The 27485-nt window shown below is 42.8% G+C and overlaps 1 protein-coding gene across 2 annotated transcripts in view; it reads left to right on the forward strand.

Moving 5' to 3' along the window:
- Positions 1-27485, forward strand: part of CNNM2 (cyclin and CBS domain divalent metal cation transport mediator 2) — a 159089-nt gene that overhangs the window by 110779 nt on the left and 20825 nt on the right. For both annotated transcript variants that reach the window (XM_001171922.8, XM_508008.9), the window contains exons 2-4: positions 19864-20007; positions 24479-24616; positions 26950-27119. In XM_001171922.8, the coding sequence (XP_001171922.1) occupies positions 19864-20007; positions 24479-24616; positions 26950-27119 (452 nt within the window). The remainder of the gene's footprint in view (positions 1-19863; positions 20008-24478; positions 24617-26949; positions 27120-27485) is intronic.

Here is a 27485-nt window from a genome sequence, read left to right on the forward strand (position 1 = left end):
AGGAGGCTGAGGGCGGGTGGAGCACAAGGTCAGGAGATAGAGACCAGCCTGGCTAACACAATGAAACCCCATCTCTACTAAAAATACAAAAAAAAATTAGCCAGGCATGGCGGCACGTGCCTGTAGTCCCAGCTACTAGGGAGGCTGAGGCGGGAGAATCCCTTGAACCTGGGAGGCGGAGGTTGCAGTGAGCCAAGATCACGCCACTGCACTCTAGCCTGGGAGACAGAGCAAGACTCCGTCTCAAAAAAAAAAAAAAAAAAAATCTCAGAGGAGAGTGAGATAGTTATTAATACAGGGTAATAAGTGCCCTAATGGAGCCAATGAAGGCTTTATGGGAACAGTGACAGGCACCAAACCCAGCTGGTCTAGGTGAGGTTAGGAAGACTTCCAAGATGAGATGATGCTTACATTGAATATTTGAGGGAGAATAAGAGTAAAGAAGCCAAGGGGAGGCCAGTGTTTATGGCAAAGAGAACAGTGAAATAGCATATCTAGTTTGGGGAATTGGAAAATGTATGCTCTGGCATGGAATGAGCAAAGCTATGGGAGATGTGGCTAGAGAAGGATCCCATCATGACGGGCTTTGAATGCCATCCCAAAGAACTTAAACGTTCCTAAATGCAGTGGGAAGTTATGGAAGAATTTTAAGCAGAGGAGTAACATGTTCAGATTTGGTCTTTAATAAGATTACTATGGCATCAGTGAGGTGGCCTTGAGGAAATTACATTAAAGTTAGGTACATTAGAAGTAATGAGGACTTGGAATTTAGGTGAACTGGTGATAGGGATGGAGACTATGAAATAATCAATATTGGCTGGACATGGTGGCTCACGCCTATAATCTCAGCACTTTGGGAGGCCGAGGCAGGTGGATCACTTGAGGTCAGGAGTTCAAGACCAGCCTGGCCAACACGGTGAAACCCAGTCTCTACTAAAAATACAAAAAATTAGCCAGGCGTGGTGGCACACCTGTAGTCTCAGCCACTTGTGAGGTGGGAGAATTGCTTGAGCCTGGGAGGCGGAGGCTGCAGTGAGCTGAGATCATGCCACTGCACTCCAGCCTGGGCAACAGAGTGAGGCTCCCTCTTGACAGGGGGGGGAGTCGATATTTAGGAGGCAGTCTTAAATTTAGAACCTAACACAATGTTGGGTACCAATATGTCATAGCCGGTTGAAACTAGAGGGAAAAGAGGCATCTAAGTTGACTTTCACAGTTTCACATTTGACCTTTACAGATGTCATTAGTATGAGGATTAGAAGCGGGGAAACAGGTTTTGTGAAGAAGATAGGTTTAGTTTTGGACATGTTGAACTTAAGATGCTTATTGGACAAGAGGAGGAGGAGGACCAGATGGACAGATGGAATATTTTTATATTTGAGGTTTAAATGAGACTGGGATGGTGGAGTATGTAGATTTTAGGGCTTTCAGTCTGTGCTTTATGCTCCCTTTGTTGTAGTTACTCAATTAGTGCATCGTGAAAAGCATATTACCACAAAGCTAATGAAGCTAAAGCTTAAGTGCTCAGATGTATGGGCTGCTTCCAAGGCCCTGGGAAGACCCCTAGCAAGTTTTACATATTTATGTGTATTTGTAAATTTTGAAAAATCGGAAAGTTTACCGTGGGCCAAAATTACTCTTTCCACATTGAGTTACCCTCTCTTACTCTTGTGTGTGGCAATGTTGGAGTGGTCCCAAGCATTTTTGGGATTCAGCTGTGGGAAAAGTTAAGCTGTGGATATACACTTTGTTTGAGTTTACTGGGATATATCTCTGTGGTTGCAGTCACTTTGATGTATAGTTATTGGTGGCCATCTCACTGCATAAATGGTATCCAACAATGTGGATGTCACTCAAAGGTACAAGACCAGCATTGTATTGAGACAGGAGTGTGTTCTAGCACATCTGGCACTGGAATCTGCAAGTAGAAGAGCATGAAATGTGTGAAACCAAAAAGTGGCTGGTGGAAAAACTTTCCACTCACCCGATGTCTTAGCCTGAACATCAGCCTGGTAGAAAGACTTGCATGCAGGGAAGTTTATATGGAGTGCAGTCCCAGGAAGCAGGAGTTCAGGACAAGGAAGGTGAAATGAGAAGGAGGGAAAGAAAATTTAAGGATCTGATAGCGCCTAGGCAGCAGGTGTTCAATCCCACTAGAACCTTTTTAGGAACCTATGGAATGGAATGCTCTCAGAACTGTCTGCTTAAGTACAAAATGGGGGGGTGAGGGGATTTATCCCGTTGATTTCTCCCTCTTGTTTGCATATGCATAACTGCAGAATAAGTTTCAAGAGAAATCCTAAGGCAGGAAGTGAAATATTGAGCATTAGCAATGAGGCAGTGTCTGCCTGCACTGATGCACGAGCGTGCAGCCACTGCAAGCCTGTGTGAACTAGTCACTGCGGCAGTGGAGGGAGTGAGCACTGGGGCCTAGGGGGTTGGAAGTGGCTTTTTAGAGGTGTCCAACACTGTCAGAGGACCCTATTCTCCTTGATCCCTGGTTGAAATACACATTTTCTCTTGTTAGAAATATATACATTAGGGGCCGGGTACGGTGACTCATGCCTGTAATCCCAGCACTTTGGGAGGCCGAGGCAGGTGGATCACCTGAGGTCAGGAGTTCAAGACCAGCCTGGCCAACATGGTGAAACCCCATCTCTACTAAAAAAGACAAGAAACAGCTGGGCATGATGGTGCACATCTGTAATTCCAGCTACTCAGGAGGCTGAGGCAGGAGAATCGCTTGAACCTGGGAGATGGAGGTTGCAGCGAGCCGAGATCACCCCACCGCACTCCAACCTGGGGGACAGAGTGAGACTCCATCTCAAAAAGAAAAAAAGAATTACCCTGTAGAATGCAAATTTTTAACAGTACTGCAAATTTCATCCAGAATGCCACTGTTAACATTTGTTTCTAGAGTTTTCTATATATAATTATGATTAATGCAATTAATTACAATGATACAAATGGGAACATACTATAATATTCTACAGGACTTTTTTTTAGAGTAGCCTTTCATAACAATTGATGTAGCTCTTTTTTTTTTTTTTTTTTTTTTAAATAGCTGCATAGCATTCTATTGCTGATAGAATCCTACTATATCCACGCTAGCTGCATAGCATTCTAGTGTGGATATTGTAGAATTTACTTAACAGGGCTTTATCGTGGATGCTTAGGTGGTGACTTTTTTCTTATAGAAATATAAAAACTTAGCTGAGTGTGGTGGCTCACGTCTGTAATCCCAACACTTTGGGAGGCTGAGGTGGATGGATTGCTTGAGCTTAAGAGTTTGAGACCAGCCTGGGCAACATGGTGAAACCCCGTCACTACAAAAGATACAAAAATTAGCCAGATGTGGCTACCCATGCCTGTAATCCCAGCTACTTGTGAGGCTGTGGCAGGAGAATCACATGAACCCAAGAGGTGGAGGTTGTAGTGAGCCATGATCATGCCACTGCACTCTAGCCTGAGTGACAGAGTAAGACCCTGTCCAAAAAAAAAAGAAAAGAAAAATAGAAAAACTAATTTTTGTCTTCTATACATTTTTAAAATTTATTTTATTTTTATTTTTATGTTTTTGAGATGGAGTCTTGCATTGTCACACAGGCTGAAGTACAATGGCATGATCTCAGCTCACTGCAACCTCCGCCTCCCAGGTTCAAGCAATTCTCCTGCCTCAGCCTCCCGAGTAGTTGGGACTACAGGCACCCACCACCAGGCCCGCCTAATTTTATTGTATTTTTAGTAGAGACGGGGTTTCACTGTGTTAGCCAGGACAGTCTCAATCTCCAGACCTCCTGATCTGCCTGCCTTGGCCTCCCAAAGTGCTGGGATTACAAATAGGCGTGAACCACCGCGTCCAGACAATCTAAGGTTTTTTTTAAAAAGCTTCTGGTGAAGAAAAAACATGTACAAACAATTGTGAAAATGTTGCAAAAAATTTCTTCTCTTGAAATACATCCGTCTCTACAAATTAAAGGAGGATGAGTTAGGAAAGCCATAAACACAAATTCTACCCTAGGATCCTATTTTTGGTTGGTAGAGATGGGGGTTTCACCATGTTGGCCAGGCTGGTCTCGAACTCCTAACCTTGTGATCCGCCTGCCTCGGCCTCCCAAAGTGCTGGGATTACAGGCGTGAGCCACCGTGCCCAGCCCTTCTACACATTTTTAAGAGCTATTGGGGGAAAGTAGATCATGGGAATGGTGAGTAGGAATTATGAAGGAATCTATAATAGAGAACACTGGGTTTTAAACGTTGTTTGCATCTTTTTTCTCCTCTATAATAAGATGAAGTGCTTGAAGTTTCTGGGGACAGGAAGCAAAAGTAAAATGCTAGGATTTTAGGACAATGAGGAAGACCTTGAAATATTTTCACCCTTTCATTTTTTTTTTGAAGTTTATCATATGCACAAAATTTACAGAAGATAATTAATACATTGGATAAGAATTTATCTAGATGATTAATTTTCCTTCTAATACCCAGAGATTTTTTGGGAGGGGGATAATCTTGATAGCTCTTTTCCCTTATATCACATAATTATTAACTATGTAATATACGTTTACTATTAACTGTATAATAATAAATAATAGCAATTCTACCTCGCTCCAAATTGAGGTCATCAGGAAGGACTTCCCAAAAAGAGGAGACTTGAGTGAGAAAAGGGGTTAAGGTCTGTCTTTCTTGTTTTTTTTTTTTTGTTTTTTTAAAAAAACAAACAAAAAAACCATTACTTTCCCCTTCAAGCAGGTTTAAAAACCGACCTCATTCCTCTCCTTAAAACGCCTGTGACTGCAGCAAATGTACAGTGTGGTTTGATCTGCAGTGTTATTTAGCACATTGTCTGGGCTTAGGTAATTTTTGTTCAGTGACTGTGACAACAGGACCACATTTTTATGTATGACTTTTGTATAATTACTGATCTTGTCTACTTGTGTTGTAGAAATCAGCCAAGAAATTAGCTTAGTTGAAATCAGTAAGTTTGGACTGTAAAACAAAGCTTCTAAATAATTATTGGTCTAAAAACTAAAACCTAATAATGGAACAGAAGAGTAAATCATAAAACCAAAGCCCTAACATTTGGGCTTAGCAGCAGAAGTATAGATCTCTTTTAAAAATCTCCTACTATTGGCTGGGCATGGTGGTTCATGTCTATAATCCCAGCACTTTGGGAGGCTGAGGTGGAAGGATCACTTGAGTCCAGGAATTCAAGACCAGTCTGGGCAACATAGTGGGACCGTGTCTCGAAAAATAAAAAATAACTCCTACTATTATTGGATATATTGGACTACTACTAAACGGACTACTAAGTAGTCTAGTCAGTCCTCATTTATCATTCTTATAAACGCTGCAGGCCTAAAGGAAAGACAGAAATAGTCTCATTGGTTCTAAAATAAACCCCTTAGTTCTATAGAAGAACTACCTGTCTCTTGGGGAACATGAGAAGGTTCCCATCATCTCAGCCTGAAAGCCATCTTTTGTCTTAGCCATGTTTTCCATTGCCCATCACTTACTAGGGAAACATTCCAATGAGTGTACAGTGAGTGTTACAGACCACCAAAAAAGATGAAGTGGAGATGCCCAGCATGCCTCACTATTTATAAGAAAATATTTCCCCAAAAGATGGGAAAATCCGAGTCTTTAAATACTCAGAGAGAGAAATAATGGAAAAAACTCTTCGGTCTCTGTTCTGTTGGTTCATGAGATTTTCTCACAAGTCATTTGGATGGGCCATTAAGTAAGTCACATAATGACTGGAATTTTCTATTAATTGCCTCACTTTGGGTTTCTGGCTAAAGTATCTGGCAGCAAGACTGAAGAACAAGCGAAAGAGAAAAGGAGTGGGTGGTGGTGGGAATGTGAGACCATCCATTGTTTGTTTATTGCCTGGAATCCTAACTTAGGGGAGAGGGCTGGAGGGCTGTCTTTGATAGGACCATCCACTTGGATGGCTAGAAGTAAATGACTTGGCTTCTTGTCTTTTAAACAGTTTAGGTTTTTTTGTTTCAGAGGGTTACTTTACTTTCTATGTCTGCTGTTGTCACCGGGAAGTTCATGGATCGAATTCTCTGGCATAGCGCACACACATTAGTTTGTTTTCCTATACGCATCAGTCATTAGCTGTCTTGGCTTTGGGAAATGAGAACTTAGTTTAATCCTAGTTTTCCTTTTGCTTTCTGCTTTCTGTTAATCCCTTTGTGGTATGGATCCTGAGTCTATCAGTCAGGATCCAACCAGAGAAACAAAACCAATAGGACACACACACACACACACACACACACACACACACACTCTTTCATCAAGGGATTTATTATAAGACTCTAGCTTATGTATTGTGGAGGATGTTTAAGAAAGCCCAAATTGATAGGACAGGTCATTAGGAAGAGAAGATGACAAGCAGGCTGGAATCCCACAGGCACAGTCTGAAGTTGTTTTCTATGGGAGAAATTTCTTCTCTCCTTCAGAAAGTCTTAAGGCCCGGCTTTTAAGGCCTTCCAACTGATTAAGTCAGGTCTACCAAGAGTGATCTCCCTTAAAGTCAACCCATGAAGTCCCATTAGGGACTTCATTTGCATTTGCAAAATCCCTTCACAACAGCACCTAGATTAGTGTTTAATTGAATTACCAGGGATTGTTAGAAATTCATCAACACATTGGGAGAAGCCAAAGAGGAGCTGCCTGGAAAATCATCCTGCCACAGGTGTGCCTCTGCAGACGTTTATCAAATCGAGGCTGGGGTCTCTGCTACTCTCTCCAAAAACCGTTTCTCTCTTAGTTATACAACTACCTGCTGTGTACCTCACCCAGGAAAGCATGGTTGGCTAATCTTTGTCAGGATTGGACCTCACTCGGGTTTTCAAACGTTGCATGTAAAACAATTTTTTGACTGAAAAATGTTTTTCTATTGATAACCGTTTAGTGAGCTTTTTAAATATCTGTTTAAACTTAAACGCTAAAGCATAGGGGCCACTGTCAATAGAAAACTAAGGCCTTATTTTACCAAGGAAACTATTAAAATGATTAGTTTGTGGGTATGGCTATAAAAGGGAAATAGGAAGGTCATTGTGGTGGTAGAAGTGTCCTATACTGTGGCTCTGTCAATGCTCATATCGTGGTTGTGACTCTGTGCTGTAGTTTTGCAAGATGTTACCATTGGGGGAAACTGGGGAAAAGTACATGGGATCTTGAGCAAAATCCACAGGATCTTCCTGTTGTTTCTTACAATTGCATGTGAATATACAATTGTTTCAAAATTAAAATAAAATGTTCCATTTTGTAACAGCAAAGGATTTTTCAAATAATATGAATAATCATTTCCTAATTGATCTTTTTAATCATATTAAAGAAGTAGACATCTATATATATTTAGCCCTGTGTTGGGAATTATATATATTATATAGTATTATATAAAAAGTATATATATTTTATTTTTATATATAATACATTTTCATAGAGGGGGGCCTCACTATGTTACCTAGGCTAGACTCACTTTTGGGCTCAATAATCTTCCAGCCTCAGCCTCCCAAGTAGCTGGGACTATGGAGGCACACCACCGTGACCACCATGTCTGGCTACTCAATATGTATTTGAGTGGAAGAAAGCATACGATGGGAAAATTGATGGTGACAGTTAAGTATAGTGTTGAATATAAAAACGTTTTGTAAAAATCAGGGTCAAATTATTAAATGAAATATTGGGTATAGTATAAGAAGATGGAGTCTTCTCTCTGTAATGATGACTTAGAGAAGATAGATAGCATAGCCTCAAAAAATAATGCCAGACATAAACATAAAGTATAAGTACAAAGGAAACCTCTAGAAATGTGGAGAAGGTAGTTTTAGGACAAATATAAAATATCTTTTAGCTCAGAAAGTTGTATACGTTGAAAATATGTTTAAAAGGTTTAAATGCGATTTGTAGATCACTCATTCAGTAAATATCTGCCTGCCTATAGTGTGTCAGGCAGGTATCTACAGTTTTTTTGTTTTTGTTTTTGTTTTTTTTAAACAGATCTTAGTTTTGTCACCCAGGCTGGAGTGCAGTGGTGCAATCTTGGCTCACTGCAACCTCCACCTCTTGGGTTCAAGCGATTCTCCTGCCTCATCCTCCCAAGCAGCTGGGATTACAGGCATGTACCACCATACCCAGCTAATTTTTGTATTTTTAGTAGAGACGGGGTTTCACCATGTTGGCCAGCCTGGTCTCGAACTCCTGACTTCAAGCCATTTGCCCACCTTAGCCTCCCAAAGTGCAGGGATTACAGGCGTTGAGTCACCGTGCCTAACCTACAGTCTTGTGTATTTCAGGAACTTTCCTAACATGTAAATGTTGATGTCCTTGAGGGTAACCATACCTTTCCCAAATCTCCATTGATAAAACTGTAAAATCTGAGAACCACCTGGATTAGTTTTTCTCAATGTATAATATTTCTGGTCTTACTGCATGGAGATTTTTACGGAGAAGTGAAATTCAACCAGTCAATTTTAAAATAACACTCCTGGCTGCTGCATGCACTGTGCCAAGACTGTTTAGCCACTAATGGAGAGGACTTGTCTACTTTGCTTCTCCTGGTTTTAAACAAAGTCTTTTAGAGGCTGACCACCTCAGTGAGTGCTACCTCCCTACTGTCAGAGTTGTTCAAGTGGCCAAAGAGCAGCAGCAACACTGTCATCGACGCTAATAGATAAATTCAGGGTCCTGTCCAGGAGAGGGCCCTGTATCAAATAAACCTCTACCCTCACCAAAAAATGTTAGATTTTTTAAAAGAAACCATGATTCCATATTCCACCAGTCAGCCTCACTGGCAGACGCATTAGTTCAGGCCTAACCAGGAGTGAGGATGTTCATGGCTGGACTGAAGGAACTGTCCTGCTAGGGAGGTCTGGGCCGGCCACTTATGGGTCAGACTTTGGAATTTTTGGAAGTAGTAAAAGGAGGCTTTTGTCTCCCAGAATAGCAACAGTTATCATTTAAAACCAGTGGCTTCTATATACAGCAAGTGCTTCTATATATACACTCATGTATTGTTTATATAGGACTATTTTAAGATCTGTGTCACATTTTTCTGGTGTATTTTATGGTGGGAAAATTCAATTGGAAAAAATGTACTTAGATCTGGTGGGGATGGTAAGGTAAAATAAGTACTTAAAAAAAAAGAAGATACACACAGTTTGTTTTTATTTTTATTTTAGCTTTCAACAGTACAGAAATAGCTAGGTGATAGTTTCCTAAATGAAATTGTATTGCTTCTCCTTAAGCAGGTTTGATTATAGCTCGTGTTCTAATACTAGATTTTTTTTGCTTTTTTTTTGAGATGGAGTCTCGCTCTGTCAGCCAGGCTGGAATGCATGGCGTGATCTCAACTCATTGCAGCCTCTACCTCCCAGATTGAGTCCTGCCTCAGCCTCCCGAGTAGCTGGGACTACAGGAGTGCACCACCATGCCTGGCTAATTTTTGTATTTTTAGTAGAGACGGGGTTTTGCCCTGTTGGCCAAGTTGGTCTCGAACTCCTAACCTGAGGTGATCCGCCCGCCTCGGCCTCCCAAAGTGCTGGGATTTCAGGTGTGACCGATTGCGCCTGGCCTCTAATACTAGGTTGATCTCCACAGTAGTCCGAAGACTTGCAAGGCACATATCAGCATTCATCCATGTATTCATTACAAAAATCTGAGTGTTTGTTATGTGGCTTGTAATTCAGGGTTTATTTTTCTTTGGGTTTTGCCAGTGTTTAATTGAGAGGGAAATGGATAGAGAAATGACTTGTCTAAAATACTATTAAGAGTAATGTGGGTATAGAGTCCCAGGCATTCCCATAGCCTAGGTACGGTGCAGCTGTGGCAGGGCAGCCCCAGTGGGTTGTGTGTGTTAGGGCAGTGAGTGAGGGGCTGGGGCTGTATAAGGGCTGACCCCTTCTTACCTGCTGTTTGTAGAGGGTGGCATCAAGCTAGGTGTTCTGGGAGAAAGGCGAGAAACAAGGAGCTTCCAGTCTAGCAGGGAAAAGATCACAAACTTAGTATAAGAAAGAGATGTGGCCAGATGGCAGTGGCTCATGCCTGTAATCCTAGCACCTCTGGGAGGCCAAGAAGGGTGGATCACCTGAGGTCAGGAGTTCAAGACCAGCCTGGCCAACATGGTGAAACCCTGTCTCTACTAAAAATACAAAAATTAGCCAGGCATGGTGGTGCATGCCTGTAATCTCAGCTACTTGGGAGGCTGAGGCAGGAGAATCACTTGAACCTGGGAGGTAGAGGTTGTAATGAGCCAAGATTGTACCACTGCACTTCAGCCTGCTTAACAGAGTGAGACTCCATCTCAAAAAACAAAAAAGACAGATGCCTTAAGAGAAATTCAGATGACATTATAGGAGCCCAAAAATATAAAAGATAATTTCTACTTTTGGGAATAGAACAGGCTTCCTGGTATGGGTGATATTATGTGTGGAATTAAGAGCAAGGTAAAAAAGGATTAAAAGGGCTCAAGCAGAGGAAGGGGTGAGTAGAGCCATGGAGGACCTGACTGTGAAAAGTCAAGTCTGGGCGGACGAAGCTTAAGAAGGGGAGAGTGGAGGTTGCAGTGTGGTGATGCCTTTGAGCCCTGCCCTAGGAACATTTTCTCCTTAATTCAGTAGCTGGTGGGAAGTGAGCACTGTGCATGCGTGATGGAATGCTGTGGTTATGTTATGGTGAGTAAGTCTTCCTTTGTGAATGGAGGAGTAGAGAAGAAACAGGAGTGTTGGCTGTTGGCTAGACTTGGCAGGGGCTGACACAAAGGTGGATCCGGAGTTGATCTGAAGCTGATGGCCTAATCAGGGACACCATGTTGTAGCACACTGAGCTACAGGTGTGCAGATAACAAGCTGTGGGGTAAGGAGGCATGGAGCTGACTGATTTCAGATATTTGAAGGCTGCTGTCAACCTCGTCCCTGCCCAGATGTCTCTTCCATCTAAACGTCTCTGGCTTATGTAATTGTTCCTCCCGTGACATAGTTTGTATATCGTACAGCATTTCCCCTCAGTTTGCCTCTTGTAAAATACAAGACCCAGACCTGAACTAAGATTCCAGATATAGCTAAATATGGGAGGAGAATTGCTTCTCTTATTCTGAAGTTGTGCTGTCCCCCAGTTATCATGACATGCCCTGTTGCTGGACCAGCATGTGATCTGTCTATGCTTAAGGGACTTGCTGTCAACAAAGGGAAGGGGCAGGAAAGGGAGCCCTACCGAAGGGGCCACATGGAGGGTGTTCGCCTTGGAGCCTGAAGTCTGCTGAACCTACTTAGCCCCTCCTCTTATCACCACATTACCTATTCCCCGTTCCTGTCTCCAGCCCCGTCTTCCGCCTCACCCACCCCTGTAGCTGTTGTCAACACCCTGACTCCCACCAGCTCTTCCCGGTGGTAGTTTTCCAGGTATACACAAATGTCGAGTTTCACTGAGCTGTGAAACTTATGCAGCTGTGTGTGTGTACCTATTCATTCATTCATTCTTCGTTGAAAAGGAAGAAAAAGAGAAAAGACAAAGATTTCAGAGTTTTAAAGCCTGGGTGATTGGAAATCTAATGGTGTCATGTTCAGATCTAGGGACTCAAAGAGGGAGGTGTTATTTTGAAGAGGACAGCCGAACTGTCCTAATGACGGGCCTTTTCTCTGTGGTCAAGGCTACTTGGCAGAAGCAGGCCAGTTCGGGCCTCCATGTTAGAAGCAGAAAGGGCTCGAGGGGAAAGCACACTGGCCAGACTCTAGGGTCTTCAGCATGTCACTTACACTGTGGCCCTCAGGCCCTTCCTCCACCACAGTCTTTATCTCCAGCATCTTCTGTCGCCAAAATCACCTTTCATGACCTTTCGGCTGCATTTGATACTTTTGACTGCTCTCTGCTCTTTGGGACAGTTTTTGTTTTTTAATGTGGCTTCCAAAACACCCATTCCCTTTATTCCCCCCTCCCCTTCCTGCTGGCCACTCTTTCTCAAGTCTCTCTTTGGTTCTATCTCAGCCTCCTGACCCAGGAAACTCGGGCACCCCCATGCTTAGCGCTGGCTCTTTTCGCCATCCACGGCCTAGGTGATCTCAGTGGGTTTCTGGCTCTGCTACCATCTGTACTTGCTCAGTTTTTATCTGTAGCTTACCTCTGTCTCTCTCTCTCTTGAATTCTGGACTCTTGTATCTATCTGACATTTCTACTAGGATGTCAAATTTGTCCAAAACCGAGCTGACTTCTGCCTTCTAGACTGATGCCATGCACTGTCCTCCACTGGGAGCGGCAGCTCTGTTCCTCTCATTGCTCAGGCCAAAAAGCAAGTCAGCCTGACTCTGTCATTCTCCTCCACCCGCTATCCAGTCCATCAGCAAATCCTGCTGGCTCTTTCTAAAACACTGTCTATCCAGAATGCAGGTACTTCTCATCACCTGCACCATTGCTCCCGGGCCCACCATCCTCCCTGGCTTGGCTTACTGGTAACTTCCCGATTGGGTTTCCCCGCCTCAGCCCTTTCCCAGGGCTATTCTCCTCCCACCTGCTGCCAGGCCTTTCCCTGGCCATCCTGTGTTAAATGTCATCCCGCCCCTACTGTTATGTTCTCCACAGCACTTGAACACGACCCGACATGCCTTTTCACTTCAAGGTTTATTCTTCTATTAGTTTTCCCAGAGTCTGCTTCCCTAGTGTCCATCTCCCCTGCTCGAATGCCTCTTGAGAGCCAGTGCTTGTATTTTGGTCCTTGTGGTATGGGCCTGGCACATAGTAGGCAGTCAGCAGATATTTATGGAACAAACAAATGAATTTGTGTGACTATAGTTCATTGTTCATAGTTCATTCATAGCCCGGATTTTATGGCTTATATATTATGTTCATATACATTCTCTCACTTGATCAGTTTGTTCACTTGTAAATCTGACTAAATCCAATTGTAATTATATTTAAAGTGTATTGACTTCCTTGACTGCCAATATGCAAATTGGCTTCCTCTGGAGATCTTAAGTGTAGCCATTAAAAGATCATGTCATTTTTTGTTAGTGACATGGGACCTAAATTTAGACCCATTGGAGAGCTTTTGCTTCTTTTATCACTAGTTCTATAGAACTCCCTTTTTGGAATTTTATTGATTCCTATTTATTGAATTATTATAATTTTATGTTAGTAGATCAGAAATTTAAAAACAAAAGCATATCAGATGCTTCATTTGCCGTCTCCTTGGTTAGTAAGGAGGCCGCAGCATCTCACAACTTCAGGGAAACATGAAGCATTGCATTCTGTGCTAACGGTGCCCCCTGAAGTTGTGCAACGCAGATGTCATGGCGAATGTAAGATGTTTGGCTTGAGTTTCTCATGACGGGGGTCTCTGTTTTCTTCCTGCTGTTTGAGTGGCATTTTAGGACCCCACAGGCTCAGTTTGCCTTGCGCTTGCATTATTGGGTCTTCTTGACTACTCTGTGTCACTTTTTATTAGCACAGCTATATCATGTTGTTCCTAATTCCCTTCCTCTACATCCATTCCATCGACTTTCTTCCTTAATGTCTGCCTAGTCCCATTTCACTTCATTGACATCAACATTGTCTGACAGCAAACAAGTCCATATTTTCATCTGGCCGTTACAGGTGTCCTTGTTGGCTTAATCATAATAAAAACAGTTATTACCATCAAAATACAAATGGTATCTGTCATTAAAAATTTGAGCCTAGAAGTATGGTAAGGTTAAAAGATGCAAATGTGGTAATCCACTACCATTCTGGGCTGGTTTACCAATTCAGAGAGAATATGCAAATAATAAACTTTAATTTGTGGAGCAGTGGAAGCAGGCAGAGGTAGAAATTTGATCCCAATTCTATCTTGTATAGATGATTTTAGTTGCTTAGTCCATCTCCCAGTGCAGACATGGTTTTTGTAATTTCACCTGTGTTACTGCCCTGCCCTGAGCACTAGTGGTTATAGAAAGATGGGCAATCTAGGCTGTTCATAATAGCTTGCTTAGGATTCTGAATTTGAGGAGAGATGTATTTGTAAAACCCTGTACTCTGGAAACAGGCCTGTTTAGATTCCCTTAGGACCAGAAAAGGAGGAGAAGGGCTAGGAATTTAAATACCAGAACAGTTCAAACTGCCTGGTGTACAGCAAGATCTCTTACAGCTCGCAAGAAAGGGCGCTCTCCCAAGCCCTGATCGTGACAATTTATGCTTTATTTGATCTATATGCAGTTTATAAAGTTTATTTAGTCTATGCATATTTAAAAGTTTTAGTGTTTAATATCTGTGATTAAATATTTTGTTGACTGCTATATTTTCATTCTTCTCGTTGGAAGTTAAGAATCCATCAGTTTATCATCTTTTTAAGTTTTGGGTTTATTCTTCTGTTCGTTTTCCCAGAGTCGCTTTTCTGCTTTCAGTCCTGACTTAATTTTTCCAATGCTCAGGTTAAGAAAGGTCCTATTTGAGCTCGGTTTTGAAAATTTATGTATTGAAAAGTTGTTTATTTGGGAGGCCCATGTGGATCACTTGAGGCCAGGAGTTCCAGACCAGCCTGAGCAATATAGCGAGACCCTGTCTCAACAAAAAATTTAAAAATTAGTTGGGCATGGTGGTGCAAGCCTATAGTCCTAGCTACTCAGGAGGCTGAGGTGGGAGGATCACTTGAGCCCAGGAGTTCAAGGCTGCAGTGAGCTACGATCATGCCACTGCACTCCAGCCAGGGAGTGAGACCCTGTCTCAGGAAAAAAAAAAAAAAAAAAAAAGTTGTTTACATTTTCTTTTTGATTTATCCCTTGACAAGGACTAAAGTCCCTGCAGTGAATGGTTAAGTGGGAAGGTGCATGGAATCACTGTTCTCCAAAAGCCTGAGTGAAGGAGAGAGGTGTCATTGTTTTTCCTTTGTACTGTGCACAGGGAAGAAGTTTCAGAAAACAGGACTTCTCACCAGGAATTCCAAAGTTAAAAGAATGTGGCCCTGGGGCAGATGCAGAAGTTTCAGCCTTGAAACAAGTGAACTTGGAGGAAAACTTAATTTTCAGTCTAAGAAGCCTAATTCACAGGAATAATTTCTCCTAGAGTAAGGCCCTTTCCAGCCAAATCTGTCGGTGCTATTGAGCTGGTATTTCAAGTATGTCCATCTGCATTTAAACGAGTTGCTCCAAGACAATCTGATTATACGGTAGTTACTTTGGTGAGAATAGCGCCTCAGTGGAATGGAAACTTCATTTTGAGTCTAATATTAGACCTTGCTTTGGAAAATTCCTTTTAAATGATCACAAGCTGGGAATAGCAAAAGAATTTAACTTTCGACAGACAGCATTCACCAAGAATTTTTAACTGCTTATGTTGGGTCCTTGGGAAAGCAGATGTGAGAAACCTACCGGACCAAGTGGATGAGATGAGAATTGACTTGACCTGATGCAGTGTTTATATCCATTGCTGATAAGTTTCCCTCCTCGTCTCCTCTGCTCAAAATGTTTTCATTCTTTGAGCGTGAGCATGCTAGGGATGAAAATTGTAGGACGCCTAATTGTCTAACAATCTAAACTTCTAGGCTTGTAGACACGGCTGCCTAGAAGGGGGTCTGAGGCAGAGCAGAAGCTGACTTAGACTGCCAAGTTAAGAAAGGGCCAACAGATCCGCAGGACCAGAGCCATTGCCTGCGTAAGTGCTGGGAGCTTGATCAGATGCAGCCCTCAGAATATTTTTAATGTGGCTGGTTGTATCTGGGTGAACTTACCCAACTTAAAGTGTTAACTAAACTTTATTTAAAGCTCTTGCACCCCACCCCCCACCACCGCCACCAAGAAAACACTCTGTCATTAAACAAAAATTACACAAAAATTAGCTGATTAGGAAGTTTCCAGATAATGCCTACTTTGGCTTCATTTATGGATATGTTTTAGATACTTCGCATGCTTTGGATTGGGAAAACCAATATTGTTGTTTGAGAGATGCTGTTACTATTTTAAAAGATCTTTGAGATTGAAATGCATCTTTTTAACTTTTTATTTTATTTTTTTATAGAAATGAGTTCTTACTATGTTGCCCAGGCTGGTCCCAAACTCCTGGCCTCAAGCGATCCTCCTGCCTTGGCCTCCCAAGATGCTGGGATTACAGGCGTGAGCCATTGTGCCCTGCCTGAGGTGCATCTTCTAATCACTGTGTACATTTAATAATATAGTGGGGTTTTTTCCCCTCTAAGCTGGTAATAAGTTGATGGTGCCTTAGAATTTAGGGAAAACATTAATAAAATAACGAGCATTACCACTTAGTGATCACCCAGCCGATTCCAGGCAGTGTCTTTGCTGGGTACCAGCATTATCTCTGATTTTCACAACAATCCTATTGCAGTAGCAATTATGAGGCTGGCTTTAAAGATAAGGAAGCTCAGAAAAGTTATGTTTGGTCATGGTCTTCTGCTAGTAATGGCTAATGAGTGGCCTGCTGGAGTTCAAATCCAGAACTGTTCGACTCATGTTCTTCCCTTGCCATCCTGGTCTCAAGCAATCCATCCCCCAAAGCAGCAGTCTTTAACCTATTTATGCCTAGTGTTCCATTATTGGAACGCTAAGCTTGTGGGAGTTATTTATATTCTACTGCTCAAGGTCATCACCAAGGTCTGATTTTTCACAAAAACTTGCAACCTGTGACATAAATGGGTTAAACTTTTTTTGGTCTCAGGACCCCTTGAAACTCTTAAAAATGATTGAGGATCCTTTTATTTACGTGGGTTCTATCTTTTGATATTTACTGTATTTGAATTAAAACCGAGACCTTCAAAACATTGGTTGATTTAAAGGACAATAATCCATTGCATGCTAATATAGTGTTATTAATAAAAATATTTTCTAAAACAAACAGTAGAAGAGTGCCATTGTTTTACTTTTTGCATGTCTAATCAAGCTAAAAGGAAGGCAGCTGGGTTCAGTCTTGTGCATTCAGTCTGTGCAGTATACTGTGTTAGTTGAAGTATATCAGGAGAATCTGGCCTCACACAGGTATGTATTTGGAAAAGGGAGGAGTATCAGCTTTTTTGGACAGTGATGGGTATTCTCCTTTGATATTACGTCAAAACTCCATACATAGTAATTTCTTAAAGGTTAGTTGTAATGTAGAATCTGAAACCATACCAGTAGACCTTTGGACTCTTACATTAACTTTGTTTGGTCCGAAATCTTCTTTACAGAAGAATACTGAATAATATATGCAGCTACTCCCCCTTCTAAATAATACATGTAGATACTCCCATATTCCAGGAAGTAGAGCTTAACTCCCACCCTTGTATGGGTGGGCTAGACTTAGTGATTTGTTTTCAAATAATAGAATTAAGGAAAGGGAAAAATGAGTAACTTTCCAATGGAGAAACTTGGGAAACACAGCCTTAACCAAGTGATGAAAAAGTGAATGTCAGCAGTGATGTCATATAACCACTGATGTAACTAGAAAACCTATAACCCAGTATACTCATGGGTGAAACATCAGACAAGCTCAAATCGGGGGACATTCTGCAGGAGGCCTGACCAGTACCCTTCAATATTGTCAATGTCATAAAAAGCAAAGACCGAAAAACTGTCACAGACCAGAGGAGACTAAAGAGACATGACAACTAAATGTGGTGTGGTGCCCTGAACCAGACAACAAAACAAAGAGGATGTTGTAGAAATAATCAGCGAAATCCAAATAAAGTCTGGAGTTTACTTAATAGTAATGTACCAATGCCAATTTTTTAGTTTTGACAAATATATCATGGTAGTGTAAGATGTTAACAATGGGGGAAACCGGGTGAAGGGTTTATAGGAACTCTCTGTACTCTCTTTGCAACTTTTCTGTAAATCTAAAATTATTCCAAAGTAAGATTTTTTAAAAATCTGTTGTTCTGTCTTATACTCCAAATGGATTGTGTACTCGTGCATGATTTTGTAACATTGCCATAGTCACTTGGAAAATATTGGTTCACTGAGTTATACAGATCTTCAAAATGTTGACAGATTGCAATATTCAATATTTTTAACAATCGTTTGTTAATATCACCAGCAATCTCATCAGAAAAGTCTTTAATTGTTGAGAAGCTGTTACGCTCGTGGCTACAAGTCTCCCAAAATTTTAATTTTCTTTTCTTTTTTTTCTTTTTTGTTGAGACAGAGTCTCACTTGTTGCCCAGGCTGGAGTGTAATGGCACGATCTTGGCTCACTGCAACCTCCACCTCCTGGGTTCAAGCCATTCTCCTGCCTCAGCCTCCTGAGTAGCTGGGATTACAGGCGTGCGCCACCACACCTGGCTAATTTATTTTGTATTTTTAGTAGAGACAGGGTTTCACCGTGTTGGCCAGGTTGGTCTTGAACTCCTGACTTCAAGTGATCCGCCTCCCAAAGGGCTGGGATTACAAATGTGAGCCACTGCGCTCAGCTTTTTTTTTTTTTTTTTTGAGTGGGAGTCTCACTCTGTTGCCCAGGCCTGGAGTGCAGTGGCACAATCTCGGCTCACTGCAACCTCCGCCTCCCCGATTCAAGTGATTCTCCCACCTCAGCCTCCTGAGTAGCTGGAATCACAGGCACACACCACCACGTCCAGCTAGTTTTTGTATTTTTAGTAGAGATGGGGTTTTGCCATGTTGGCCAGGCTGGTCTCAAACTCCTGACCTCAGGTGATCCACCTGCCTCAGCCTCCCAAAACGCTGGGATTACAGGCGTGAGCCACCACACCCAGCTAAAATTTTAACTGTCTGTTGAAAGCTCAAATTTTATCATTGGCAGTCCACACTGCCTATTGTTTTCCTTGATGTGACAGGTTCATTTTTGAGAAAATGCCTGACAAATACCCAAGTCTATATAACTATAGTTTGTCTAGTAGTCGTCTTTGAAGTACAAACATTCAACAATGAAAGTGGCCAGTCCAACTTGCAAGTCAATCACAAGAGTCTTTCCTCAGGACGGCTGCCATACTTCAGAATTCAACAGAAGTGTTTTATGACAATTCCCATGTTGTCATACAGATTACCAAAAGACATGTACTCAGGTCAGGATTTAATGAAATTAATGTTTACTGCTTCAGCAAGGACTTTTTTTTAAGACAGTGTCTTACTCTGTCGCCTAGGCTGGAGTGCAGTGGCTCGATCATAGCTCACTGCAGCCTCAAACTCCTGGATCCTCCCACCTCAGCCTCCCAGGAAGCTGGGACTGTAGGCCTGCATGTCCAGCTACTTTTTCTGTTTATTTTTTTGTAGAGACAGGATCTCACTGTGTTGCCTAGGCTGATTGTGAACCCCTGGGCTCAAGTGGTCTTCCCGCCTGGGCCTCGCAAAGCTCTTGGATTACAAGAGTGAGCCATCGCTCCCAGCCAAGTACATTCTTAAGAGAAGCTACTTCCTTCCCTTTACTGCATGTGTGTTGTGACAGAGAACAGTGTTCACTAAGTGCAGCTTGCTCCCACTACGTTCATCTGTGCTAAGGTGCCTTTTCACCATCAGTTCAAATTTCAACACAGTGAAAACAGCCAATAGCATCTTAGTATTCTTATGAAAATAGTTGGGCCTCATGGACCTCCTATAAGGGTCTTGGGAATCCCTAGGGCACCATGGACCACACTTTGAGAACCACTCTCTTTAGGTGGCAGTTGCTGAAAGGTTACGCAACAAGAGACATTACCATTAGGAAGCAGAGAACAATGGTGCAGTGCAATGTATGTGGAGGGTGACGCTCTTCTGGCGTAACTTTCTGCCTTTTAATGGCTCTTGAAGTTCTTCCATTTGTTTGTGATGTCTCAGTACCATTTTAAAATGCTGAAACAGAGATTTTGATAATTCGACATCTGTGTTTGCTGGTGTTTTTACCATGTCACATATAACATGTCATTCAGAAAATTCAGAAAGTCACTTCCTAAACTTTTTCTTTTCTCTAAAGGTAAATCTCACCTGGCTATCGTGCAGCGGGTAAACAATGAGGGAGAAGGGGATCCATTTTATGAAGTTCTGGGAATTGTCACCTTAGAAGATGTGATTGAAGAAATCATCAAATCTGAGATTCTTGATGAAACAGATTTATACAGTAAGTAGCATTGTCTGAGTGTATTTCCCGAAACCTTTGCTTTTTTTGTTGTGCTGTTTGTGAGTCTTCTGACGTTTCTCCAGTTGCTGCCTCTGTTTATAATGACACATGATGTGTGTAGGCCGTGCACAACCTGTTGGTATATACCAGTCCTTTTATCAGAAGGAGCAGACCCTGTAATGTCAAGCGACAGCGTTCTTCTGAACAGCCAGCTGCTTCTAACCACTGATGAGGGCATTACTTGCCCTAAACAGAAAACTGCTGTTGGTTTTAAATTTTATTTTACATGTGTAAAAAAATCTCTACTAAAATTTCATTTTATACAACTAGGTATATTGTTTTCAGATAAACTTCTGTTTGTACTTTTCATAACTCAAGTACTCTTTAAAGTGAATGGGAGGCCGGGCGTGGTGGCTCACGTGTGTAATCCCAGCACTTTAGGAGGCCGAGGCAGGTGAATCACCTGAGGTCAGGAGTTCGAGACTAGCCCGGCCGACATGGTGAAACCTTGTCTTTACTAAAGATATAAAATTAGCTGGGCGTAGTGGTAGTGGTGCATGCCTGTAATTCCAGCTACTCTGGAGGCTAAAGCAGGAGAATCGCTTGAACCCAGGAGACAGAGGTTGCAGTGAGCCAAGATTGTGCCACTGTACTCCAGCCTGGTTAACAGAGTGAGAGTCCGCCTCAAAAAAAAAAAAAAAAAAAAAAAAGTGAATGGGATTTGTTAAACTGATAGATGACAACTGTTTATACTTCCTTGTTCCAGAACCCTTGGGTCAGGGGTGGAGGTGAGATGTGCAAGTGTAGCTTGCTGGGGCAGTGGGTCGGGGGTGTGGGAAGCAGGATAGGGTAGGGTACACAGTAAGAATGTGTTTTTCCTGTTCTCTGCTTCTCTGCTTTCTCTTTTGGGCAAGGTGAAAGTGGGGAGTGGCTTGGATCAGGGCAGGGTGAGGTAAGTATGGATACCTTATTTGCCCAGGTGTAGACTTGATCCTGAACTGAGTGTTGGACTGAGTCCTGTCTCATTAAAGTGTAAAATATGATTGCTGGACTGTGGAGCTTAAATCTTCTTTGGCCGCACCCTTAGCAATGCTCAAGGGTTCCATAAAGCCAGAGATGGTCCAGGCCTGAGATGTTTGGGGGTCCCAGGGGTGGGATAGAGAAAGAGCATCTGGGCTCTGTGTATGCTGCCTGGTTTTAAAGCATGGCTTGGCGGAGGGGAAATGGACTGTCTGAGCTTCCCAACAAGCTGGTCATTCAGGATAAAGTCTGCTTTGCTCAAAGCAGGGTGCTTTTTATTCAGTCCTGCTAGAAGGAAACATCCCACATTTTAAAATTGAGAAAGTTTGGGAGGCCGAGGTGGGTAGATCACAAAGTCAAGAGATCAAGACCATCCTGGCCAACATGGTGAAACCCCGTCTCTACTAAAAATACAAAAATTAGCTGGGCGTGGTGGCACATGCCTGTAGTCTCAGCTACTTGGGAGGCTGAGGCAGGAGAATCACTTGAACCCGGGAGGCGGAGGTTGCAGTGAGTTGAGATTGCGTCACTGCACTCCAGCCTGGTGACAGAGCAAGACTCTCTCTCCAAAAAATGATAATAATAACTGAGAAAGTCACTGGGCATGGTGGCTCACCCCTGTAATCCCAGCACTTTGGGAGGCCGAGGCGGGTGGATCACTTGAGTTCGGGAGTTAGAGACCAGCCTGACCAACATGGCGAAACACCATCTCTACAAAAATATAAAAATCAGCTGGGCATGGTGGCACGCACCTGTGATCCCAGCTACTCAGGAAGCTGAGGCAGGATAATCGCTTGAACCCAGGAGGTGGAGGTTGCAGTGAGCCGAGATTACACCACTGCACTCCAGCCTGGGCAACAGAGTGAGACTCTCTCAAAATAAATAAATAAAACTGAGAAAGTCTTCCCTGTACCCACAAAAGAAAAAATTTTACACTTAACTAACGACTATTTTCTGAAAACGTATCCTGTTTTATCCTCACATCTGAATAGCATTCTTAAAAAACACCCTTTCCCACATCTGTTTTATCCTTTCCTCACTTGGAGGGTCGTCAGAGGTCTCAGAGAATATTATTTGTATGTTTACGTTCTTTTCATCCTTCCTCACAAATGACTGTTTAAAAACCAACTGTGGCTGGGCGTGGTGGCTCATGCCTGTAATCCCAGCACTTTGGGAGGGCGAGGCAGGCGGATCATGAGGTCAAGAGATGGAGAACATCCTGGTCAACATGGTGAAACCCTGCCTCTACTAAAAAAAAATACAAAAATTAGCTGGGTGTGGTGGCGTGCGCCTGTAGTCCCAGCTGCTCGGGAGGCTGAGGCAGGAGAATCACTTGAACCCAGGAGGCAGAGGTTGCAGTGAGCAGAGATCGCACCACTGCACTCCAGCCTGGTGACAGAGAGAGAATCCGTCTCAAAAAAAAAAAAAACCCCAAACCAAGTGTGTCCCTGTATTTCTGTTTGCCCAGGGGTAGTACTTACCATTAGGAAGGCGATTTACCATTTAGGAGATCCTATGTTTGCACCTCAGTTTTATACAAATGTTAGTTTAACTTCTCTTAAGCCTTGATTGGACTGATCTCATACAGAAGTGTTGCCTGATGTTACTGGCTCAAGATGCTGGACTTGTGGTTTCAGGTTTTTTCTTTTTTTTTTAGACTAAGTCTTGCTCTATTGCCCAGGCTGGAGTGCAGTGGCGCGATCTCACCTCACTGCAACCTCCGCCTCCTGGGTTCAAGTGAGTCTCCTGCCTCAGCCTCCCTGAGTAGCTGGGATTACAGGCACCCGCCATCACACCTGGCTAATTTTTGTATTTTTAGTAGAGACAAGGTTTCACCATGTTGGTCAGGCTGGTCTCGAACTCCTGACCTCAAGTGATCCACCTGCCTTGGCCTTCCAAAGTGCTGGGATTATAGGCGTCACCGTGCCTGGCCGATTTCAGGTATATTCTTGATCTGGATAGAGATTGGGAGTGACAGCTGTCGCCATTAGAAAATTATTTTTAAATTCTGTATTGATTTCTACTGTCTGGTTCTCAAAAGAATTGAGACAGACAAAAAGTGGAAGTTGCAGTCGCCTTCTCAGGAAAAGCCTAGTAATCAATCTGTTTTGCTTTATGCAAGAAACAATAATGCAGTGACTCAGTCCTTGGGAAGGAGCAAGCAGTTGGGGTCTTGTCTTTAAGCTCGTTTTTTCTTGATCATTAATTTGTCCAGAAAAATACTTGAAAGATGGTTTTGCAGGAGGTAACTTCCAGGTCAGGAGCTGGTAAACCAAAGCCCATGAGTGCCTGCACTCTGCTTCTGGTGACCTGCAAGCTAAGAGTGTCTTTTCACATCTTAAAATTGTTGCAAAATGGCTAAGCATGGTGGCTCATGTCTGTAATCCCAGCACTTTGGGAGGCTGAGGCAGGAGGATTGCTTGAGCCCAGGAGTTCAATACCAGCCTGGGTAACATAGTGAGACTCTGTCTCTACAAAAAAATTTTAAAATTAGCTGGGCGTGGTGGCACACACCTGCAGTCCCAGCTACTTGGGAGGCAGAGGTGAGAGGATCACTTGAGCCTTGGAGTTGAGGCTGCAGTGAGCTGCGATTGTGCTGCTGTACTCCAGCCTGGGCAATAGAGCAAGAGCCTATCTCAAGAAAAGAAAAGAAACCAAAAGAAGAACAATTACTTTGTGACATGCAAAAATTATATGCAATTCAAATTGCAGTGTTCATAAAGAAAGTTTGATTGGAAAACAGCCATGCTCCTTCATTTTTCTAAACAGCAGTGTGGAGACTATGTAGACCCACATAGCCTAAAATATTGACTCTCTGGCCCTTTTCGGAGGAAGTTCGCAGACCTCTGTCCGGATCCCATTCGTATCTGCTTGACCTTGAGGATCTCATGGTCTGGAGTAGCAGTGAAGCAAACATATTATTAAAACACTGCTCTGCGAAAGCATTCATGTTTGTTTCTTAAGGGGGTTTTGTTTGTGTGTTGTCTTTCAGCAGAGGGAAGTGGCCTCTTACAGGCAGGGACACTCCTCCCTTGTGTGTACACAGTGGTGGTCCTTTGCTGGAGGATGGTGACATTGAGCAACAGTGGACTGTGCACTCCAGGCTGCGCGCCCTGTTGCTGTGTGCTTCTGTGGGTCTTGTGAGAGGCTCTGTCAGCATTTGCCTGATGCTGTGCTCACAAGGGCCCTCTACAGACCTTCCTGAAGTACATTCACTAATCAGGCTGCCTGCGGTCACTCGCTGCGGACTGCGTGGTGCCCAGGCCGCCGTGCTGATTTGATGAGGATCTGGCTCTCCCTCCCTCCTTCCCTGTGGCATCTGTGCATAGAGCGCCTGCATCTGGAAATACAGTCCAGCTCTTCCAATATATTTTGTCTTTTTCATTCAAAAAGAGCCCTCATCTCATGGGATGCATTTCTTTTTTTTTCTCTCTTTTCATTCCTCCCTTAGCTGACAACAGAACGAAAAAGAAAGTGGCTCACCGGGAACGAAAGCAAGATTTTTCTGCCTTTAAGCAGACAGACAGCGAGATGAAGGTTAAAATATCACCACAGCTCCTCCTGGCCATGCACCGTTTCCTAGCAACAGGCAAGTGCAGCTTATCACAGTTTGAGATCTCTACCAACCCTGAAGCGTGTTTCTCACCCACCACTGACTGGGGTGGGTTGGGGGTGGACACTGGGAAATGGGGTGATAAGTAATGCCACTTTTGTGTTTTGTTTTTTTTTTGTTTTTTTGTTTTGTTTTGTTTTTTTCTTTTTAAATTCTCTCCTCTCCTATGTTCAGTGTCGGCATGAACCCTCTGAGACATTTACCAGGGGTGGACCAGTAACTTAAAATTGGTCTGAAAGGTAAGGATGAATGTTAGTGCCACACTGCATGTGTACAGTAGGCCAGGCCATCTCCTTCCAGCTAGGTCCGTGGGAGAGCCAGCTGGCGGAGCAGGCTGATGGTGCCAGCCTGGCACCAGCTTGTTTGATGGACAATTGAGTCCAATCTCTCTTCAGCTTGTCCTGGAAGCACAGTTGGACATCAGTGGTAACACAGGGGCTGTGATTTGCAAAGAAGAAAACTAGGTTTTCACAATTAAATCTTTATCTTTTATGATTTTAATGAAATCAAATTCTAAGAACTTTGATATGGATTTCTTGATGGCCTCCTCAGATCAGATTAACTCGAGTCCATTTCAGGAGGCAAGTGTTCATGTTGTTTAAACCACCAACCCAGCCGGCATTGACTGCTCCAGAGAGGTCAAGGTTGAATGGACTTAAGATACTGACCAACCCTTCTCCCATCCCCAGATGCTCTCCAGGGTTGAGCTCTGGTGGCCAGGGGAAGTGTGAGAAAGTCTAAAGCATCCAGTGGCTTTAGAAGACATCGGTGTCCCTGATAGGCAGCCAGTGCCTTTCATCTGCATGCAGTAAACTTAAACCATGTTTAAAAGAAAGCTAGCCGCAACCACGTGGTGGAATGCTGTTTAACTCTTTAAGGTCGTGTTCTCAGACACATGGAAATGCTCACAATATTATATTTATCACATCAGAAAATATAGCTTAATACAAAGTGGGGAGAAACAGAATCTAAAACTATGTGTACATTAAGATTAGAGTTGTGTTTTTGTGTGTACACACATGTATACATGAGCACACGTGCCTGGGCATGGCACTGGAAAGAAATGCTCACTTGATTGCTCAGAATGGTAATCTGAGTGGTTGGCTTATAGATAAGTTTTTCTTTCTTCTTTCTTTTTCTGTATTTTCTAAAATTCCTGTAATTACTATCTTATTACAAAAAAGTCACAAGTTAATACAGAACTTGCAGCTTTCATAAATACATAATTAGAAAATAAAAGAACAGACGATGACTTTCACTTATTATTCTTTTTCTAATTTTGATAATACTGTTCCTCATCATTTAAGAACCACAAATTAAAACTAAACATCTAGGCCGGGCATGGTGGCTCATTGCCTGTAATCTCAGCTCTTGGGGGGGCCAAGGCAGGCTGATTGCTTGAGACCAGTTTGGCCAACATGATGAAACTCTATCTCCACTAAAAATACAAAAATTAGCCAGGCATGGTCGTGGGCGCCTGTAATCCCAGTTACTCGGGAGGCTGAGGCAGAAGAATCACTTGAACCCGGGAGGTGGCAGTTGCAGTGAGCCGAGATTGCGTCACTGCACTCCAGCCTGGGTGACAGAGTGAGACTCCTTCTCAAAAAAAAAAAAAAATTTAAATTAAATAAAAGAAAACTAAAACTAAATCTCCTACTCTGCTTCTGAGATATCATAGAGTCCAGTTGTAGGATAGCACCCTTCAGTCAGTAATTTTTGTTTTTGTTATTTAAAATAAAATTGCTGTCTTTGTAAATACTTTTGAACATTACTTTTTTTTTTTAAATTAGCATGTTGATGTGTGCACATGCCCTGCTCTTATTTCCAGTCTCAACCCTCTTTGTTCCCCACATTCCTTGGGGTAGTTGAGTGGGAGAGGGAGACGTGGGGCACCTGTGTGTGTGCGCTGGCACTAACCGCACCTGATGCTCCTGACCTTGGCTTCTTCCTTTGGCTGTTGGTCGACAGTCAGGCTGTTATGGCTTGTTGAGGGGCATCCCCCGCACTCAAGGAGCCCGCTTGCCGTTGATTTTCGTTTCTGTCAGTCAAATTAGTGTACTTTTATGAGGACTGAAGTCAATGATGGGTTGAAAAGGAAAGAAGTAAAAGGAACAAATGTGAGAATTCAGCACTTTCTAATTTCTCCCAGGTAATCTGTCCCCAGTGGATCACCAAACGGAAGCCTCGTCCATTCAAATGCTATCACTTTGATTCCAAGTATTCTTATCTAAACACCTCAATTACTATTAATAGTATAATTTTTCTCTCTCTGTTTGAAATGTAATATCAAGTTGTGTTTATATCTATAGAAGTAGAAGCATTTAGCCCATCCCAGATGTCAGAGAAGATCCTTCTAAGGCTGCTAAAGCACCCCAATGTCATCCAGGAACTGAAATATGATGAGAAGAACAAGAAAGCCCCCGAATACTACCTCTACCAGCGCAACAAGCCAGTAGACTACTTCGTTCTCATTCTGCAGGTCAGAAGAATTATTCAATAGTGGTTTGCTCTCACTGAGTATCCATCTTTCAGTTTGGTGTAAGTGAATGGGTGTCACCGTGTACATACTGAACCTTTCTATAGGGGGTAGCCTTAGACATGGGAGAATTTTATCTTCCTGTTTTCATATCTGTAAAGTAATTCTAATATAAAGCAATGCCAATAGTTACTTTAATTTTCAATACTAAAAGGTGCTTAGTAGGCTGGGTGCAGTGGCACATACCTGTCATTCCACCACTTTGAGAGGCCAAGGTGGGAGGATTGCTTGAGGCCAGAAGTTCAAGACCAGCCTGGGCAACATGGCGAGACCACCATCTCTACAAAAAATTTAAAAATGAGCTGGATG

This window comes from Pan troglodytes, chromosome 8, assembly GCF_028858775.2.
Source record: "Pan troglodytes isolate AG18354 chromosome 8, NHGRI_mPanTro3-v2.0_pri, whole genome shotgun sequence".
NCBI lineage: Eukaryota > Metazoa > Chordata > Mammalia > Primates > Hominidae > Pan > Pan troglodytes.